Source organism: Callionymus lyra, chromosome 1 (assembly GCF_982586985.1).
Source record: "Callionymus lyra chromosome 1, fCalLyr1.hap1.1, whole genome shotgun sequence".
Lineage (NCBI taxonomy): Eukaryota > Metazoa > Chordata > Actinopteri > Syngnathiformes > Callionymidae > Callionymus > Callionymus lyra.
The window spans coordinates 38,924,357-38,944,769 of record NC_141818.1 but is presented as its reverse complement, the minus strand read 5'-3'; the positions used below and the strand labels follow the sequence as shown (position 1 = coordinate 38,944,769).

The window sequence follows — 20,413 nt, the reverse complement described above, 5'->3', positions numbered from 1 at the left end:
CACAACAGGTTTTGCATAATAAGTAAAGATTGACGTTTCCTCCTTTTAATTTGAATTTAATTCGTCAAAAATAAAATAAATAATGATTAAAAAAAACAAAAACAATTTTCTTCTTTTGGTGGGAAACTGAGAGCAGACAACTGTGGTCCATCAGTGCACGTCTTCAATGAAAACGGTTTCTGGATTCAAGCAACTTTTCGTTGTTTGATTAAATAACAAAGAGACCAAACAACAGTCATTACTTGGTCGGTGAGATCTAGTTACAGACGACCAAAGTGTATTTATCATTAATGAATATGTTTGAAAAGCTGAAAATTGTGTGATTGGGAATTAATTGTGGGAACAAGCCATTATTATCATGATTATTATTAATATTATTAAGTCAATAAGACTTTTTTATGTTAAAGTCACTAATAAAAACTACAATTTTATTATTTTCTTGCTATTGTCTACTATCTTATTAATTTCTCATTGAAACAAGTTGTTTATAAATAATATAAATACGATTTTTTATACTGTAATAGTCCTTGTTAAACATCAGCCACACATGAATAACCATCATTTTAACGTACAGCAGAGTATGACGAGTAATAGTTCATTCATTTCAAGTTCAAGGATCAATACCACACCCTGTACGCCAGGGGGCAGTGACGTATTTTCTCTTTAATTGTTTATAGTTTTTTTTTTTTTTTTTACAGAAGAAGTCATTTGCGTGAACCGTTGAAGAAGAATGAGGAAACCTTACTCCGATGATAGTCAAGGTAACGAAGCAAAAACGACTTTATTAATAGAAAATATAGTTAACCTCAGGATTTAAACGTGTTTTTATGATGAAATATTTACGTTTACCGTGTCTGCTTTCGGAAAGACTGTCAACTTAGCTAAAGAGCTAGCTTAGTTCCTGATGCTAACCAGACGTTTATTTACCAACATATGTAGTTCTTCGTTTAATTCAACCTTTTTTTTTCTTCCCTTTTTTCTCCAGGGGTATCGACCACATGTCCAAGATGCACCCATTAATAACTGTAATATAAATACTGTCTGACAGTAAACCGAGATGCTAAAGGACACATCGTTTATTTAACGGTGTAAAAGTAAACAAACACGTTTCGTGTTGACATTCAAAACACTCGCAGAAAAACAGCAGATCCACGATGGTGGACAATCGTTACGCCACGGCTCTGGTCATCGGCTCGGTGCTGAGCCTGCTGGCCACCGTGTACCTGTCCGTGGCGGTGGGTACCCCGCACTGGTACCAGTACGACAGCCCGCCGGTCCAGCCGGCCGGCAACGTCTCCAACCAGTTCTCCAACCAGGAGCTGGACGAGAAGTCCTACACTGAGTCCATGTTCCGACACAACGGGACTCTCGGGCTGTGGTGGAGGTGCATCCGGATTCAAGGCGAGTCTCACTGGTTCAAAGAGCCAGGTATTAGTCCCCCTTTTGACCTTTGACTTCTCAGACAGCTGTACAGTTTATAGTTATATAGTTATCACTTGCTAAAGCTTTCAGTATATCTGTCAGAAATTACTTTTTCCATTCAAAGTTCAACGTAATGTGTTGATTTTAGTGTCTCTGGAATAGATGTTGGACTCTATTGTACTCATCAATATGTGTTTGATTGTGCAAAACTCTCTTTACTTACTTTTCATTGAAATATATACCATAAAAGATGCACTTGAGCCACGTCCACTAAAAACAACTTTTTGTAGAGATTAATGCTGTGTCTCAATTCGCATACTAGCGTACTCAAAGTTAGTATTTTTAGTGCGTAAGTGCGTCTCAATTCTTAGTATGCGAAATTTAGTGCGCCATGCACACTCAATTGTTGTACTTAAACGCCCACAAAACTGAGTATGGTTCGATGGACACTAACCACCCTATGCGAATATTTCGATTCTCATATTTTTTCTTTATTTCTATTTACAAACTTGCAAAACGTGCTGCCAGCAGGTGGCGATAGCGTTCAAACAGCTGGTTGCAACCATCGCTAAATAGAAGTAGAAGAAGAAGCTGTCGAGTCATTTCCAGTTAGTGTGTATCGGCAGTGTTTGATTTGAGCCGTTGTAGGTACAAATTTTGTATCATGTAAACGTTCTGTTGACGTTTCTTTAACCCATAAAAAATATTTTAAAGTGACGTTCGCATATGAAGCGTGTGACGTCATCACGTAGGAAGTGGGGGGACAAAATTTGTAGGGGGGATAAAATTTGTACCTACACCGTACTATCTGTTGAGAATTTACGTACTAGGTAGTATGGACACTATCCTGATGCATACTAACTTCTAGTATACTAAGAGAAGTATGCGATTTGAGACGCAGCATAAATCTTGTTAACCATAACCAGACCAACTCTGCTGCGATTGGTCAAGCATGGGGGTTTGTCACCACATGTCATCAATCCCTAAGATGCCACCAGTGGAGACTCCAAGGGACTCGCTGTATAAACAAAGCGGGACAGCTGGCTGGAGGAGGAGTGAAGACCATTATTACGTCATAATGGACTCCACTCTCGTAACCTCTTGTCTGTCCAGATTTCAGAGGAACTTTATAAAGTAATAAGTTAAAAACATGGTCACGGTGAAAGACTTACTGCATCTTGGAGAGAAAGACTGCAACATTTGAAACATTTGAGTGAGTCAGGAGAGTTGGGTTTTCACATTAGTTTCCATTTAAATAAATGTTTTTCCATTTTCTCAGCAGGTTATCTGCTTCATAAGAAAGCAACTGTGTTGATCTTATAACTGTGTTCAATTGTGTTGTAAGGTTTTTGCTTCTTTTAAACCTTTTTTGTTTTACACCAGATCCTAAGTTGGAGACACACTGTGTGAGCTTCACTCTCCCTCAGCAATTTGCCCCAAAATTCAAGCAACCTGGTGACCACGACGGTGAAGAAGATTTGCTACGGACATGTAAGTGTTAAGTTTAAAAGTTAACCTTTTTTAGAAATAAATAGTGGTTCTAGATGATGTAGTCTGTATAAGAGGTACACACACTTGCACATACAAACCGTGCACACACACAAGTATACTGTATATGAATCAAATCTATGTTCCTACAAGTGTTCCAAATACTTGTAACTGTCTGGACTCTCCCTTAGAAATACGGTGATAGGCTCAGTAAATATGAAGCGACTCAAAGTATAGACTCGCTAATCCTCTACATGGGGAGAAGCTAATTGAGATTTTTGGGATGCCCTACAGGGGGCTCCCTCTGCAGGTGTTCTTGGTAATTTGGAGGAGTCCCCGGGGCAGACCCAGGAAATAGTCTAAAGACTATGTGTCCAGCCTTGTGTTCTCCCGAGAGAGCTGGGAGAAGAAATTCTGGTCCTTACATCACTGATCTGATCCAGACTTACACCCCAGCTCGGGCTCTGAGGTCTGTGGATCAGAATCTACTGATGGTTCCTCGCACACGGTTCAGGACCAGAGGAGAGAAATCCTTCCAAGCTGTTGGTCCTAAGCTTTGGAATGATCTTCCTCTCCCTCTGTGTTTGATGATCTACTGACTCCTTCAAGAAACATCTTAAGACGTTTTTATTCATGCAGGCTTTTCCTTGATTTTCTGGAACTCCCGTGTTTGTCTCTGTGTTATCTTGACCTTTAAAGTATATATTTTATTGAGTATTGTTTTGATTGTTTAAGCGCTTTGTGACCCTGGTCTGGTAAAGCGCTATACAGATACAAATTACTTACTTACTTACTTACCTCTTTGCTTTAGCTATAACCTGACTTCAGATAAATGTTGGTTCAAGAGTCACGTTGGCTGATAAAGAAGAACCTTTGGTTCATCGTCATTAAATTCTCGACCTCATATATGCTCGTATAAATGTTCTTCTACAATGACCTGTTTGTGGTTTTGTCTCCTCTCAGACCTGTGGCAGTGTCAGTTTCTCCTGCCTCTGGTGTCCTTGGCTCTGGTGTTCCTCAGCGGTCTGGTCGGAGTGTGCGCTTGTTTGTGCCGCAGCTTCACGCCCACTCTGGCCGTGGGAGTGTTGCACCTTCTCGCAGGTAAGACTGATGACCTGATCAACCTCGACATCAACACTTTACAACATGGAGACTGTTGCCGTGTTGCCTCACAACAAGTAATGATCTTCTATAACTAGTGTTGGGCTGATGAAGCTCCATGAAACAGTGTCATGTTTTTTAGAGTAAGGATGAACGATTATAGAAAATAAACTGTAATTGCGATTATTTTCTGAAATATTGCGATTATTTATGCGATTATGTCCTTTTTTCCCCCATTTTTTAAAAATCTAATACAATAAATGATTAACGTAATGATTCATGTATTTCTCTTTGATTCTCAAGATAAAGTTATTATGTAATTGTTATGATAAAGGAAAATTAAGTAAACCTTAAAATAAAGAAGGTTTATTATTTACTTTAATTACAATTGTAAACTTTGAAGGACAATAAAGGACTTATGTATACATTTATAAATACGTAACAAACTGTATAAATGTATAAATAAATGTTTTGATGAATATCAATATGTCAAAATAAATAAATGACTTCTGATTTAATTTTTGTCAAAGAATGGAGCTATTTTACGTATAAATACCCATTTTGTCTTCTATTTATTTAGGTATTTATACATTTTGACATTTAATGTTTGTAAGTAAAGTTTTGTGTCCATTTAACTGCGTCGTTCTAGTGATCAGAGAACCTGATTTATTCATTTCCTTTTCTTCCCCTTTTTGAGCAGCGTCGATGCTTTAGACCAGTTGCTGCTGAAGCGATAGTTTTGAGATCGACTACTTTATTTTGTTTAATTTACATACAGACGACAAAATGTCAAAATGCATAAATACCTAAATAAATTTAAGGTTTATACAAAATATAAATAAATAAAAGTCAACATTTATAAATGATAAAATGTGTATTTATACGTAGAATAGCGCCATTCTTTGACAAAAAAAGTCATTTATTATTTTGACATATTGATATTTATCAAAACATTTATCTATGCTTTTATACAATTTGTTACGTATATCGTAAACAAACATAACATATTCCCTGCAAATACTAAAAACTAGTGTAAAAACCTGCTAAAAGTGTGATGTAAACATTTATATTTGAGTCAATAATAAATCGTACAAACGTCAGAGTAAATAAAAGTGAAAACACGAGTCAGTCATTCTTCTTTTTGCACATTTTCTCTTGTGTTTAAGTGCATTTCCTGTACTACACAATAATATATTATCATTTATACAATTATGTGATTGCATAAGGTAACTTTGATGAACACACACACGCACACACACACAGACATGTCTGCAGACACAAGATTCGAACTGATGTCAGGATGTAAAATTGTTAAAAACACTGTAGTTTGTTTCTTCTGCTGCTCTTTAGCTTCTCTAGACGTCACTGATCAACAGGTTCAAGCGTCTCTCTCTGCTCACAACTCATTCTGACGTCTCGGAAATTAAAGGAACATGAAATAAAATCGCGACTTCTGCGATATAATGATCGCATTCTTCAACATCGCGATTATATGGCTAATGCCATTCATCGCTCAGTCCTAGTTTAGAGGTCAGTAGGTGGCGCCATCAGTTTAAAAATGATGTTTCATGAGAACAGTTGTTCAAAACAAGGGAAAATAGTGCAGAGACCGCTATCTAGTGGACTCTGACAATAATGACACTGCTTCATCGGACCATCACTATGATCAACTGGAGCTGTCTGTAATCATTTTACCTGATATCGTTTTTTTTTCTCAACTGATTTTGTCGACATTGTGTTTTTAAAGTTTGCTGATAAACACTCGAGGTTTGTCCTGTTATCGATTTTATATGGTGCGTGTTGGACTATTAGTTTTAGTGAAATGTGTTTGAGTAGAACTAGAAATGACTAGTTGTTTGCTTCTAGTTCAAGATGTTTGTCCCGAAGCTTTGTGTTCATTTAACCGTGTAAACGCAGCATTTTCACCAGGAAGTTCAGAACTTTAGTATTTGTTCAGGCTTTTCCTTGGATTTTCTGAGACTCTTGTGTTTGTCTCTGTGTTATCTTGACCTTTTAAGTATTTATTTTATTGAGTATTGTTTTGATTGTTTAAGCACTTTGTGACCCTGGTCTCTGGAAAAGCGCTCTATAAATATAAATGACTTACTTACTTACTTACATTTAAGATTGAAGCTGCTTCCCTTTATCTTAACCTGTGACGATCCCTTCTCACTTTATAAAAAAAACCATTGACATCCTCCTCGTGTTAGAGCTTTACGCTCAAACCCCCACTTGTTGAATCTCCGACTCATCTACCCTTTTACTGAAACTGGAAATAATGAGTCAATCTGTGCTCGACCCGTCAGGCCTGTGCACGCTCGGCACCGTCTGCTGCTTCCTGGCGGGCGTGGACCTGCTCCACCAGCACCTGAAGCCGTCCTCGCAGGACGTGGAGTTCCGTCTGGGCTGGTCGCTGTACCTCGCCCTCATCTCCGTCCCCCTGCAGATGATGGCGGCCGCCCTGTTCCTGTGGGCGGCCCGGAGCCACAGCAAGAGCTACACACGCATGACGGCGTACAGAGTGGCGTGAGCCGGTGGAATGTCGACCACCAAGGACTCTTTTTAGCGTAGTGTCGGGACTCAGAGGGAAGGGTTTTTGTTGGTTTTTTTTCAACCGCAGTTATTGTTTGACCGCAGTCAAGGTCGGCCTTTTTTATTATTTGTTGCCTTTTTGTTGCCGCTCGTCGCCTTTAGCTTTTAATTTGCACTTTCCTCGCCACGGTCTCACGACAGAAATACCCCGTGAGTCGTAAACGCAGTCTCGGCCTCGCACGCCATCTAAACACGGACTCTTCCATCCAGCGTTCTTCCAGCGTTCCATTCCTCACACAGAACAGTTGATGCCACCAAAAACTGGGATGGATTTTTTTGTGTGTTTTTACCATCAATGTTCACCGACTGCGTTAAATCTGTCGTTTAATTGATGTTAACTTTTCTTTAGCATCTTCTGCATGTTTTACTTCTGCAATTTAAAAGAAAAAAAAAAAAGAAAAAGTTATTTCTTTTTCAACCAAAAGTTGACTTTTTTGTCATTTATAAGCGATTAAATGTCATTTAATGCCATTTGACCTTTTCGAATTAATCTTTAGTGTTTGGAATTTTTTGCTAAATGAATAAAATTTGTCTCTGAAAAGTGAATTCAAACGTATTGACTTTTATTTCAGGTTATTTCTCAGCATTTATTTGAGTTTTTCTTGTTATTCTCTGCTTCCCATATATGAGGCTCTTTCAGGCTTTTTAAACTCAACGTGTTGTTTTTATTTTTATTAGTTTAAAAACGTACAAAACATTTTCTACCGTATAAAAAATGGATAATGACAAGAGATCGCTTATAAGAACTTCCAAAAACTTGGTTTTCCAACTAATTATATTTAATTTGACACGAGAATTAAAAACGTATTACAATGACATCCCTGTTAAGAATCATAGAATATCCAGTAAACATGAAACTTATCAGATTTGATATATTAACTAGTGTTTTATGTTTGATGGTTTAATTGTATTTTTAATCAACACATGGTACTACACTTTTCTACTTCACTTTTCTGCCCCCCCCCCCCCCCCCCCGACCCCCCCATCATCTTCCACTTTAATTAAACGTATTTAAACCTCCATCATTTATCTTGTAATAAAACATTATTTCAATGAATTTCTTGGACACATTTTATGATAAATTACTTTAAAAAATCATTTTATTTCCCTTTTTATGAATAAAAGATAAACGTATTTTCTCACATCTCGTAAATACGTTTATAAATATATAAACGGGACAAACTTGAGACGAATGTATTCGATCGATCTGCTGAAACTAACGTGATTAAAAAAAAAATACAAATAAATATGGGTTCTGGTTCCTGAGCACGCGATGATGACGTCATCCATGAGGTAGACACCGGAGATGTAAATTCATCACCTTGAGTGACAGCCGGTGACGAGGTCACGCCTGCAGGCGTACGGCCGGGACGCACACGGAGATCTTCTGAGCTAAGATGAAGGCCACCTTCTTCTCGTAGTAGGCGCACTCGTTGACGAAGAAGCAGAACGCCGGCTCGCCCTCGTACGCCAGCGTCTCCCCGGAGAACGACTTAAAGACGGGGTCCCCCGCCTGCAGAGGACTGAAGTCGTTGTCCTGTTGGAGGGTCAGGGTGTGTTACGTTGTGTAGATCTGTGTGTGAGTCCTTGTGTGTCCCCCCCCCACACCTGTAGTTGTGGATGAACGACCGCCGTGATGTCGCCCGTGTCGGGGTCTCTCGGGTAATCCACGGCGCGCTCGCGACTGTAAACCTCCAGCTCGCCCGCCTCGAAGAGGGTCCCTGTGGCGGAGGTCAGAGGTCACGAGGAGCTCTCCGTAAAAACACGTTTTTTAACGATGGAGGATTTTTCTCACCCGAGTTGAATTTTTCGAGCCATTCCAGCGAGAGGTCGACGGCCTCTTTCATCAGGAAGTAAACGTCGGCTCGGATCACGCCGGTGGGTTGAGGCCCGACTTCTATGGCTGCGGAGAGAAGTAGTGACTTCAGCGGGTCGTTTAACATCCTTTACAGTCGAGTGTCAAGACTGAGACTTAAAACACACAACTGTTGCTTCAGTTAACAAACACAAGTTGCACCAATGAAAAAACACAAGTTGCTTTGATGAAAAAACACAAGTTGCTTCAATGAAAAAACACAAGTTGCTTTGATGAAAAAACACAAGTTGCTTCAATGAAAAAACACAAGTTGCACCAATGAAAAAACACAAGTTGCACCAATGAAAAAACACAAGTTGCATCAATGAAAAAACACAAGTTGCACTAATAAAATAACACAAGTTGCACCAATGAAAAAACATAAGTTGCTTCAATGAAAAAACACAAGTTGTGTTGATGAAAAAAGACAAGTTACTTCAATGAAAAAACACAAGTTACTTCAATGAAAAAACACATGTTGCTTCAATGAAAAAACACATGTTGCTTCAATGAAAAAACACAAGTTGCATCAATAAAAAAACGCAAGTTGCTTCAATGAAAAAACACAAGTTGCACCAATGAAAAAACACAAGTTGCGTTGATGAAAAAAGACAAGTTACTTCAATGAAAAAACACAAGTTGCTTCAATGAAAAAACACAAGTTTCTTTGATAAAAAAACACAAGTTGCTTCAATGAAAAAACACAAGTTGCACCAATGAAAAAACACAAGTTGCACCAATGAAAAAACACAAGTTGCATCAATGAAAAAACACAAGTTGCACTAATAAAATAACACAAGTTGCACCAATGAAAAAACATAAGTTGCTTCAATGAAAAAACACAAGTTGTGTTGATGAAAAAAGACAAGTTACTTCAATGAAAAAACACATGTTGCTTCAATGAAAAAACACAAGTTGCTTCAATGAAAAAACACAAGTTACTTAAATGAAAAAACTCATGTTGCTTCAATGAAAAAACACAAGTTCCATCAATGAAAAAACACAAGTTGCACCAATGAAAAAACAAAAGTTGCGTTGATGAAAAAAGACAAGTTACTTCAATGAAAAAACACAAGTTGCCTTCATGAAAAAACACAAGTTGCACCAATGAAATAACACAAGTTCCATCAATGAAAAAACACAAGTTGCACCAATGAAATAACACAAGTTGCACCAATGAAATAACACAAGTTCCATCAATGAAAAAACACACGTTGCTTCAGTGAAAAAACACGTTGCTTCAATAAAAAAAACACAAGCTACTTCAGTGAAAAAACATGTTGCTTCAATAAAAAAACACAAGTTACTTCAGTGAAAAAACACGTTGCTTCAATAAAAAAAACACAAGTTACTTCAGTGAAAAAACATGTTGCTTCAATAAAAAAACACAAGTTAATTCAGTGAAAAAACACGTTGCTTCAATAAAAAAACACAAGTTACTTCAGTGAAAAAACACGTTGCTTCAATAAAAAAACACAAGTTACTTCAGTGAAGAAACACATTGCTTCAATAAAAAAACACAAGTTACTTCAGTGAAAAAACACGTTGCTTCAATAAAAAAACACAAGTTACTTCAGTGAAAAAACACGTTGCTTCAATAAAACACAAGTTACTTCAATGACAAAAACACAAGTTACTTCAGTGAAAAAACACGTTGCTTCAATAAAAAAACACAAGTTACTTCAATGACAAAAACAGAAGTTGCATCAATGAAAAAACGCAAGTTACTTAAATGAAAAAACTCATAATAATCAGGATTCAAATGAGATGTTTTCGTTGATGCAGTTTGTTGGAATCATTTGTACACTTTTCACACACAGTTGAAAACATGATGTATTTATACACAGTGACTCACAGATGCCGTGTTTGCCGACTGACTCCAGAGAGTAGGCCGGCGTCGTGGAAGGCATTTGAATGACTCTCAGAGGTCCTGACGTTATCTTGCTCTGCGGAGAAATGGTGAACAAATGGGTTGAGTCGGTGAAAATAACTATAAAGTGTGGATTTATAAAAATTTTTTGAACATATTTTGAGCAACCATGAAATGAACCACAAACACAAAAGGAACCTCAACCATCTTGAAACAATTGATAAATGATCATTAAAAACAAAACTGTGTGACATTTTAATTAAATGGAGTTGGATTTAACCTTAGATCACCAAATTATGATTTATATCGGCCAAAAATATTGAGTAATTCTTAGTCAATTTCGTAAGAAAAGCACATTTTTATTTAAGTATCTGAAAGAAAAAAGGAGGAATTGCTAAATTATAAAAAGATATTAATCAATAAAGGTGAAATCGGTTTAAAATGTACTAAATATCTGAAAAAACGCAAGTTGCTTCAATGAAAAAACACAAGTTGCTTTAATGAAAAAATACAAGTTGCTTCAATGAAAAAACACAAGTTGCTTTAATGAAAAAAACACAAGTTGCTTTAATGAAAAAACACAAATTGCTTTAATGAAAAAACACAAATTGCTTTAATGAAAAACACAAATTGCGTCAATTAAAAAATGCAAGTTGCATCAATTAACAAACTAGTTGCATTAATGAAAAAACACAAGTTGCTTTAATGCAAAAAACGCAAGTTGCTTTAAAGAAAAAAGACAAGTTACTTTAATGAAAAAAACGCAAGTTGCTTCAATGAAAAAACACAAGTTGCTTTAATGCAAAAAACGCAAGTTGCTTTAAAGAAAAAAGACAAGTTACTTTAATGAAAAAAACGCAAGTTGCTTCAATGAAAAAACACAAGTTGCTTTAATGAAAAAAACACAAGTTGCTTTAATGAAAAAACACAAATTGCTTTAATGAAAAAACACAAATTGCTTTAATGAAAAACACAAATTGCGTCAATTAAAAAATGCAAGTTGCATCAATTAACAAACTAGTTGCATTAATGAAAAAACACAAGTTGCTTTAATGCAAAAAACGCAAGTTGCTTTAAAGAAAAAAGACAAGTTACTTTAATGAAAAAAACGCAAGTTGCTTCAATGAAAAAACACAAGTTGCTTTAATGCAAAAAACGCAAGTTGCTTTAAAGAAAAAAGACAAGTTACTTTAATGAAAAAAACGCAAGTTGCTCAATGAAAAAACACAAGTTGCTTTTGATGAAAAAACACAAGTTCCATGAATGAAAAAACACAAGTTGCATGAATAAAAAAACACAACTTGCATTATTTAAAAAACACAAGTTGAATCCATGAAAAAATGTTATAAAGTGCTAAATATCTGCCTACAAATTGGATTTTGTAAATAATTATATTCTACACCGGAAAAATAAAAGTTTGAATACAACATTTGCGTTAAATGTAATTGATTATGATTTGATTTGCAGAGGTTTGTAAAAGCTGAGTTATGGGTAAAAAATAATAATTTAAATTCTATCTTAATTTACCCCCAACTTTTTATATACATATAAATGGACTACATTAATAATGATAATAATAACACACTCACCTGGTTTTGTGTCCTGATTGAGTGACAGCTGAATAGTCACTACAATGTTATAATATGTTGCAATTTTCTCATTTATTTGTACTGAAAATAATTATTAAAATGGTTCAAATCAATTTCTCCTAATGAGAAAAGTTGGTCAATTTTCCCGATGGATGTATTTGCTACTCAGTGGTTCTGGGTTGATTTTATTTTTCTAAACTGAGTAAAAATGAATTTAATAAATCATTAAAAGTTCAAAGTTCAGCTGAGGACTCACCTGCATGTATTTACAGATGTGCAGCGCGATCACGTCGCCACAGTTCATGATGACGGTCAGACCCATGTTCGCCGTGGTGTTGTGCAGGTCACAGACCAGGTCCATGGCTTCAGGACTCCCCTTCGGTCCCACCAGCTCGTTCAGCTCCTGTGCCCTCTTGACCTCGAAGGGGGTCCCCTCTGTGATCGGGGCCCTGCACAAAAACACAGACGCGTTGAGTGACCGGTTCCAACGACGCCCCCCAAAAGTCACGCCCTCACCTCAGCAGCGAGTCCGTGAAGCAGCGGTTCAGGTCCGTGTCCACGTATCTCCTGCAGACGTCCACGGCTCGGGGGTTCGACAGGACCGTGGTCAAGGACACGGAGCCCCGTTTCTGGACGTTCTTTTTCTGCATTTCCCTGACGAGGTAGATCCCGGACATCTCGTTGCCGTGGGTGCCGCCGCAGACCGCCGCACGGGTCAGTGGCGGGAAGGTGAGGGGCTCCATTTCTATGAAGGGGGGGATTATGTGTTAAAGGAAAAACAAAATAGTTTTTTTAATTGATCATTTATAAACTCTCTGCCAGCTTAAGCATCACAACATTTCCATCTGGCTGAGGAGGTTGAAATAGGATGATTAAGTCGTCATAAATTGTCACAAATTCTACACTAAAATGATGTATTTTGTGTGATAGAAGAGATGTGAGGCTTTTATTTTAACTTGGTTTACTTTCTCAATCAGTCGCTTTAAATGATCAGTGACTCAGTTAAAGTTACAACATCTTAAAGTGCTTGTTCACCCAAAACATTGTCTACTCACCCTCATGTTTACTCAGGGTTGGGATTATTTCCAGAGTAATCTGTTCCTTTTTATAGTTCTAGACAAGATTGTCTTGATCTTTGTTTTTCTGAACAATTCCTCATGTCGAGGCTTCAACACAAGAGACACGTTACAGCAGTATTTGGATGTGTTTCAGTTGTTCTTTTTGACAAAGATGAAGATGGAAACAACTGATCATAACTCTAAAAAGGAACAGATTACTCTGAAAATAATCCCAACTCTCAGTTGACTTGAGGGTGAGTAGAAAATAAGTGAAATATTTACTTTAAATTGGCCATTTTTAAACGATATGAGACATTTAAATAGGTTTTAAACAAGTGATAAGTGATTTAATAACCTTAAACAGCAAAGAGTATGACAGTAATAATGAAGGAATATAAATCAGCGCCGCTCTAATGCGGTGCTCTTATTTTGAAAGCCGGAAGTTAATTTCCATCTCATAAACATTGTTTACCGTGAAGTTCAGCGATAAATCTCCAGATTTAAGTTCGGCTCATGACTGGAGAAACACGAAGGACGGATATCTGGACCGCAGTACGATGTCGAACGATGTTGTGTTGAAATGTTGTTAAGTTTCGATGACACACGTTGTTGTCGCGGTGTGTGTGTTTATTGTGAGACGCCAAGACCCGCCTCCTCTCTCTTCTGATTGGTCCATATTGCGGGGCGCTTAAATAAATAAAAATAATAGATCGCAAATATTATTTGGGCTTTGTATCTATTATTTTGTGTATACTTAATTATTTTCAGATTTATAACCTGTGGTGTGAGGATTAAGTGACGCACTGAAGACGTGACAACGTGCGTTAAATATAGACCAGACAGAAGACAAAAGTTCAAAGGTCAATGTTTGTCAATTCAATAAGTAATGACACTTGGACACAGATTAACAGCAACTCTACCTCTCAGTCACTGTTTTCACTCATTCATTACACGTGTGGTTTGTTCTCCTCGGGGTCGATTGAGAGCACATTCCGACAGACAATAACAATATAATAATAAAATAATAAACCTTCATCACTTCAACGTCTACTTCATCAGGTCAAGAGTGCTTTGAGCACATATTTCAGAAGGTACTACATTAGAGAGCAATGATATTTAAGTGATATTTTATCAACAATAATATGTTTTATAATGAAGGCAAATTGTGTTATTAAGAATAAAACGTTTGTAAAGTCGTCAGATGGATTTTATTCTGAGGGATGATATTGACAAGTTTAAAGATGGCCTTGCATCCTTTATATATTTAAGAGATGAACAAAACTGGTGAGTGTTTTTGGGGGATCTTTTAAAAGTTTTATTATTAATAATATAAATCGAGTGTCTCCTTGGATTGAATCACATTGCATCATGATAAAGGGAACTGACAGGTGTTTTGCAGTGAGTCGTAATTATTATTTCTCTTGTCATTTTGAACATCTTTATTATAGGTTTCAAAACACCCTGATTTAAAGTGAAAAACTGACATAACTGACATTTTATATATCAGTGGATCAGGTTTCTCCAGTCATGAGCTGCACTGTAATCGAGACGCATCAGAATTCTTGCCTGCTAGTAATTCTGTAAAAAGCCATTCAGAAGTAGGAAATAAACTTTCAGCTTTCAAATTAAGAGCATCAACTGCCTTGTGTTTCACAGTCATACTTAAAAATCAATGAGATTTATTTATTATTGTTTATTTATTATTTTGTGCCATATGTAGGATTTTTTTTTATTCATTTAGGTTAAGATTTTCACCAGGTTATTAAGTTTCAGATCATTTAAATGGGCACGTTTAAGATGCGAACATTTCCTAACATTTGAAAGCAGAATTTCACAACTCTAAAATCTCACAATTTTTGTAAAATTTGGCCGTGCTGAATACAGAAAAGTTTTTTTGGTACTTTTTTGTGCACAACTGACTTAAACTATTATTTTGGATGTTTTTTAATGGTCTTTGTCAATCTGTGTGCAGGTAAATAAAAATGTAATGAATAAATGAGTTTCAAATTTGTTTCTGCTTCCAACTGCTTAAAATCTTCTTCATTAGTGACAATGGATGCATTATCCTGTTATTAGTCTCCAATATCTGAAACCCACTGGAAATACAAAAAAACTTGCTTGTTTAACTTTTAGCTTTGACATTTTCCCAACTTGCCTGCAGCTTTGGGAAAGTATTTTAATGCCACGTCAACTGAAGCAAAGAAAAAGTGTAAATATGAATCTTTTGGTATTATCATGTTATTATAATATAAGATTGCTACATCAAATAATACACAATAAAGACTTATTTTTTTCTTACATTTCATCATTGTAATACATGTCCATATTGGATTCATGAGCGCCTGATAAAAGCAGGTGAAAGGGCGTCATGTGACTTTTCTGATCAATCAAGTGAAAGCTCAAGAGTTCAGAGTCGAAGTTTGACCCTTGCAATGGTGTTTTTATCACATGGTTCCCTCTGGAGAACCTCTAGGACCGGAGGAAATGAACCGCACTTAGACCATGTCTGCTTCAAATAAATGACAGATGATCAAACATGTGGTTACACTCCCGTGTCAAACTTAAACAACTCTGGTCGGTGTCCTGCGCACAACGCGTCGGGACAAACTTGAAAATATATAACGTTTCATTTGTCTTACCTTGACCTGCTGAGCTCCAGCAAAACTCACTACGAGTCGATCCACGAGTGGAGGAGATCTTGTCAGACAGGCAGCGACGTCTCCCCCCCCTCTGGCTCGTCCTGTCATGGCTCCGCCCACTCTGTACAGGTTCTTCCAGTTGGAATCCAAGAGCTTGAAGTCGTGTGCAGAGAAACCAGCTGCTAATAAACATCAAAGACACGTCGACAAAGTCTCTTAAAAACAAGTTCCATGCAGAGATGCTGATGCAACATCCTCCCCCCGTCCCCCTCCATCCACCAAATACCCCTCAAATACGCTTCAGAAACCACGTGGCAGTCGCACTCTGGTACCAGCTGCTTGGCAGGGTTCTGCTCTCTCAAAGTGCTTTCATATTTTCACGAAACTTGGTTTGTGTCCTCTCCGCCTGAACGTTGTTTTTCCATCCACCACGTGAATGTGGGGTCAGGTCGTGGGGGCAGCAGCTGGAGCAAAGATGTCCGGACTCCCCCCCCCCCCCAAGAAACCTCCGCGTGTATGGACGCGAGATCCTTCCAGCTCACTGACTTCTGTCCTCAAACTTCTGGCTTCTTCTGCTCTTTGCCTCGTGGATCCTACATCTAAGTGCTCACATGTCCTCCATGTCATTACCTTCTGATGGTAAATTAATATGATGAATTATTTCTCTGCCCTCCCGTCAATCAGAACTAGAACCGACCGTCACAACAACCGTTTCTTTCCCTTTTCTTGAACACAAACTTACAATAACACACACTTTCATTTCTTAATCTGCACCATGTAAATAGTTTCAATGTACTTTTATTGATGTTTAAGATTTTAGTTTCGTGTTTAATGTTGCACAACGCTACCAAAACAAACTCCTAATTGGTGGAACCCTGCACTTATTATGACAATAAAGATAGTTACGATTCTGTTCTGATTATTATATTATTAACCTCGTTATCATTCATTTATTGATTCAATTCATATTAAATCTGAAAATGTATTTGCAAATTATCTTTTTTATTTGATCTTTTTGTCAAAGTAAACGTTGACACTTTTGTCAATCTTACTGTTGCTAACATGTGATTGTTGTTAACATGGACTGTTGGACTAACTGTTAAAATAACTTGGAAAGAAGGAAAACTTGTGGAACATTTTTGCTATGGATGTTTAAGGTGTTTATTCAAAGATAGAAAAACGAGAAAAACAACAGCATTTTAATCATTTGCAACAGAGGATATATTGCGATATGTAGTGATACTGTAGTAACAAGGATATATTTGTAGTATTGTCGAGTACTTGACTCTAGTGTTGCAGAATTGACAGACCACATGACCTTTGACGAAGTCGTCACTGATTTCATCTGTTTCGAAACCAAAATATGTACAAACATCAGCTTTAAAAGCTGCTGGAGTCGACTGTATCCTCTCGTCCTCAGTCATGGCTGTGATCTTGAGGTATTTCATTATTGCTTTACGTTCATCCAGCGACCGGAAGTTTAAGTGAAACCCAGAAATGAACATGGCATGAATATTCGCATGTTAACAAATAGAATAATTTCATTTATCACAAAAACGTTAAACAAAGCAAGAACTGTGGTAACACATAAAATATAATTTGCAGGCCAAAAATGGAGAAAAAGAAAATTGAAGTGGAAAAAGAAAAATCGATGCAGTGCTGTTGAATATCTGTAAAGTATTGTGTAAAACAACATCGCGATATATAAGCTTGAAAATGAAGTATATTCATGAAACATTCTTGTAATTTATGATTAAAGCGTTTATTCAGAGGTATAAGAAGAAAAACAGCAACAATGTGTATCTCTCGTGCTTAACATGTACTTTTTAGTTTTTGTTGGCAACTTTTGAATGATTTATTTATGTCTTTTTATATGTTTTGTTTGTATTTATTCATTTTTTTAAATGGAAATTTGTGTGGATAGATGTATTATTGCTGTGCAATCAATCAAGTATCTTTCTATCCACGTCACTGGGTCTGAACTTCAACAGTTTAACCATTTGCAACAGATTTAACTTCAGCTGGAAGTGAAAAGCTGTGCAGCCAGCAGAACACAAAGGACCCAGAGGGTGGAGATGTCCGCTGCAGACCTGGAAACAAAAACAATGAAAGATGAAAGTTCATCTCCGGACTGTTTGTTACACGAATTAAGTTTTTAACAAGGTTCTTTTTTTGTCATTTGGGTCAGAGCCAATCACAGGGAGGTGGTGGGACCAGTTTTTAGAACCACTGCCTTATCAAGACGCGCAAACAATTAGAATCAGAAACTTTTACTGCCTGTGTTGTTAACGAAACAAAGGACTTAATAAAAGAGTGAAGTTAGAAAACACACAAAACAAGCAATAGAAAACCAGTACCAAGGCAGCCACTCTACAAGGCCAGGGAGATACATTTACGAACTGCGTTGTGTGATCCTTGCTAGTCTCACCGTGAAACGATGTAACAGTTGTGCGTGCCGGTGAGTCCGGAACTTTTGAGGACAATTTCCGTGACGTCGCCCACCTTCACCTCGTCGACGACGATGAACTCCTCTGCGGGAGAAATGACGGCTTTGTCTCCGCACTTCGGGCAGATGTCCTCATGTCTGGCCATGAAACAGGTGGTGATGTTGAAGTAGGTGCCCTCGTCCACGTCCTCCTTCATCGACAGGTCGGTCTGCACGGAGGTGAATTTCCCAAATCTGACCTTCGAACCCTTCCGGGCTTGGTACTGAGGGTCGCTTATCTTGTACACGTTCGTGCAGGTCTTTGGGTTGAGCAGCCGGATGGCGTCCGTCAGGAGGAAGTGAATCGACTTGAAATGGAAATCCTTCTCGTAGACGGTGGCGTTGACTCCGAGCGTCTCCACCGCGTCGTTGAACCTCTTGATGAATTTCCCGTCCACGTTAAAATACGCCCAAAGAGCCACCGTTTGCTCCTTCGGCACCCCCAGGATGGTCTTGGGCTGGTTGACGTTCCACACTGAGAGGAAATCCTTGTTTTCCTGCAGCTCTTTCTCCAATAGCCCTGAAGAAACTAACTTTTCAATGGCCTTCTCTCGACACCCTTGGTACATGTCGTCCACTGCGTCTGGAGACAGATCCAGCTGTTGGACGGCCGTCACCTTCCACTGGCAAAGAGAGAACTTTGGTGTTAGACTGCAATAAATATAAATACTTCACTTGTGTACTGCAACGCGCTAGTGGTGTAAGAAACCAGTTCTCGATACACTCAAATCTTGCGTCGTAAATTTCGTTGTTATCATAGTTATTTTATGGTTTACTTTTCAATAAAGTGTATATAAAATAAAATAAAAATTAACAGCAAATATTCGCAGCATTTTACCCATTTTAATGTTGCAATTCAACTTCAGGCCGCTTGCGATAACGTCCTCCACAGCTAAAAGCAACAGAGCCACAGCAGGACTGAGGACAAGAGGATACAGTTGAGCTTTTAAAGCTGATTTATAGACGTATTTTTGGTTTTAAAACAAATAAAAGCAGTTACGACTTCGTCAGGAGTCATGTGGTCTGTAAATTTTGCGACACCAGAGTCAAGAACTTGACAATACTACGAATATATCAATGTTCCTACAGTATCGCAATACATTGTATAGTTGCCTCTGCACGTATGGTATTACCAGATTCTTGCAAATACACACCCCTTACAACTCAAACAACATTCTAAGTTTTTTTTAACATGCATTACTAAATAGTTTGAGACAATGAAAATTACATTTCAAAACAAACATTGTTGAACATAAAAAGTCATAAAAGACATGAACGTTAATTTATTGACCAAATATAAAGAGCATTTCTTTTATATCCCCTTCTTTTTAATCCCACAAATTAAATTTCACACACTCACCTCCTGTGCGGTCAACGCGAGGAGGACCAGAGCGGCGACCAGCGATCGCTTCATCTTCCAAATTCTGATTTGTTTCCTTTGAAGAGAAGCTGCAACACAGACGACTTTTTCGGTGAACAGGCATGTGGCGTCTTGTTATGAATTCTTCACGGATAAGCTTTCAATCAAATTTATAAATTCACCATCACATCGCAACAGCTGGAAGAGGATTCTTACCTGACGCCCGAAAGTTGTGTGTCCGACCTCGGGTGGGATCTGTTTAATACAAGGACACTTATCTCGCCCTCAACTGATTTTGCTTTCCTGGGGAAGGAAACAAGGGCCCGTTGGGAAATCCCAGTCCTGTTGTTTGTTCTGCTACTGACTCAATTTCATTGCCATTCAGCCCAAGTTGGATCAGGTCGTTTGAAAAGGTTGAGTTAGAGCTTGTAATGTGAATAGTTTAGTTAATATTTCCGGTATTTGCCAGTTCAGCATGTTCAGACACACCAAACAAAATGTTTTCACACTTTTCACTGGTTTATGTTTCCAAATACATGCAATTAGATGATGTCTTACACTATCTAGAAGTGCACAAGGGGAAAAAAAACAACAACAAAAAAAAGTTCCTGTCATGTCTAAGAATGTGTGATTGATTGAACCATTAATCCAAATGTACTTTTAAAAAGTTGTCAGCAGTAAGTGTATTTTAATAATATTTAAAAAGAAGTTATTCCCCATATTTTGGTTTAGGTAATGCAGATAAAAGTTCTGTATCTGCTTGTAATAGAAAAGGATTTATAGCCTCGTTTCCTGTCTGTAGTAAATTCCTCAGCAAAGAGGAAGTAGGTCCTCCCCTCTCAATTAATTTAAAATTTAGAATAATTTTTAAACATCTTTGCGATGATTGTGTTTGCTTTGTATATACATATTAGAATAAAAATATATATATAAAAAAATAAATCTGGATTTGAA

At 37.5% G+C, this 20,413-nt stretch overlaps 3 protein-coding genes across 5 annotated transcripts; 1 reads left to right on the top strand and 2 right to left on the bottom strand.

The window, feature by feature from the left end:
• The first annotated feature begins 677 nt into the window (after positions 1–677).
• On the top strand, positions 678–7,149 carry LOC148089442 (claudin domain-containing protein 1-like). 2 transcript variants are annotated; one of them, XM_087806824.1, is made up of 5 exons: positions 678–761; positions 986–1,401; positions 2,806–2,913; positions 3,874–4,011; positions 6,318–7,149. In XM_087806824.1, exons 2-5 carry the CDS (start codon positions 1,155–1,157, stop codon positions 6,539–6,541), a joined length of 717 nt encoding a protein of 238 aa, XP_087662950.1. In that variant the 5' UTR covers positions 678–761; positions 986–1,154; the 3' UTR covers positions 6,542–7,149. The 2 variants fall into 2 exon arrangements, with proteins under 2 accessions (XP_087662950.1, XP_087662942.1); XM_087806816.1 differs by having other exon boundaries at positions 986–1,428.
• A 524-nt stretch (positions 7,150–7,673) lies between these two features.
• LOC148089441 (N-acyl-aromatic-L-amino acid amidohydrolase (carboxylate-forming) A-like) lies at positions 7,674–15,704 on the bottom strand. 2 transcript variants are annotated; one of them, XM_087806782.1, is made up of 7 exons: positions 15,615–15,704; positions 12,434–12,662; positions 12,174–12,366; positions 10,314–10,404; positions 8,399–8,506; positions 8,212–8,324; positions 7,674–8,140 (listed from the first exon to the last, which is right to left on the bottom strand). In XM_087806782.1, the coding sequence occupies exons 2-7, from the start codon at positions 12,658–12,660 to the stop codon at positions 7,949–7,951; spliced, it is 924 nt and encodes a 307-aa protein (XP_087662908.1). In that variant the 5' UTR covers positions 12,661–12,662; positions 15,615–15,704; the 3' UTR covers positions 7,674–7,948. The 2 variants fall into 2 exon arrangements, with proteins under 2 accessions (XP_087662908.1, XP_087662918.1); XM_087806792.1 differs by lacking the exon at positions 15,615–15,704 and adding an exon at positions 13,448–13,557.
• A 1,057-nt stretch (positions 15,705–16,761) lies between these two features.
• LOC148089440 (erythroblast NAD(P)(+)--arginine ADP-ribosyltransferase) lies at positions 16,762–19,830 on the bottom strand. The gene is made up of 4 exons (XM_087806805.1): positions 19,676–19,830; positions 19,460–19,548; positions 18,043–18,722; positions 16,762–17,704 (listed from the first exon to the last, which is right to left on the bottom strand). The coding sequence occupies exons 2-4, from the start codon at positions 19,511–19,513 to the stop codon at positions 17,632–17,634; spliced, it is 807 nt and encodes a 268-aa protein (XP_087662931.1). The 5' UTR covers positions 19,514–19,548; positions 19,676–19,830; the 3' UTR covers positions 16,762–17,631.
• Positions 19,831–20,413: the final 583 nt, after the last annotated feature.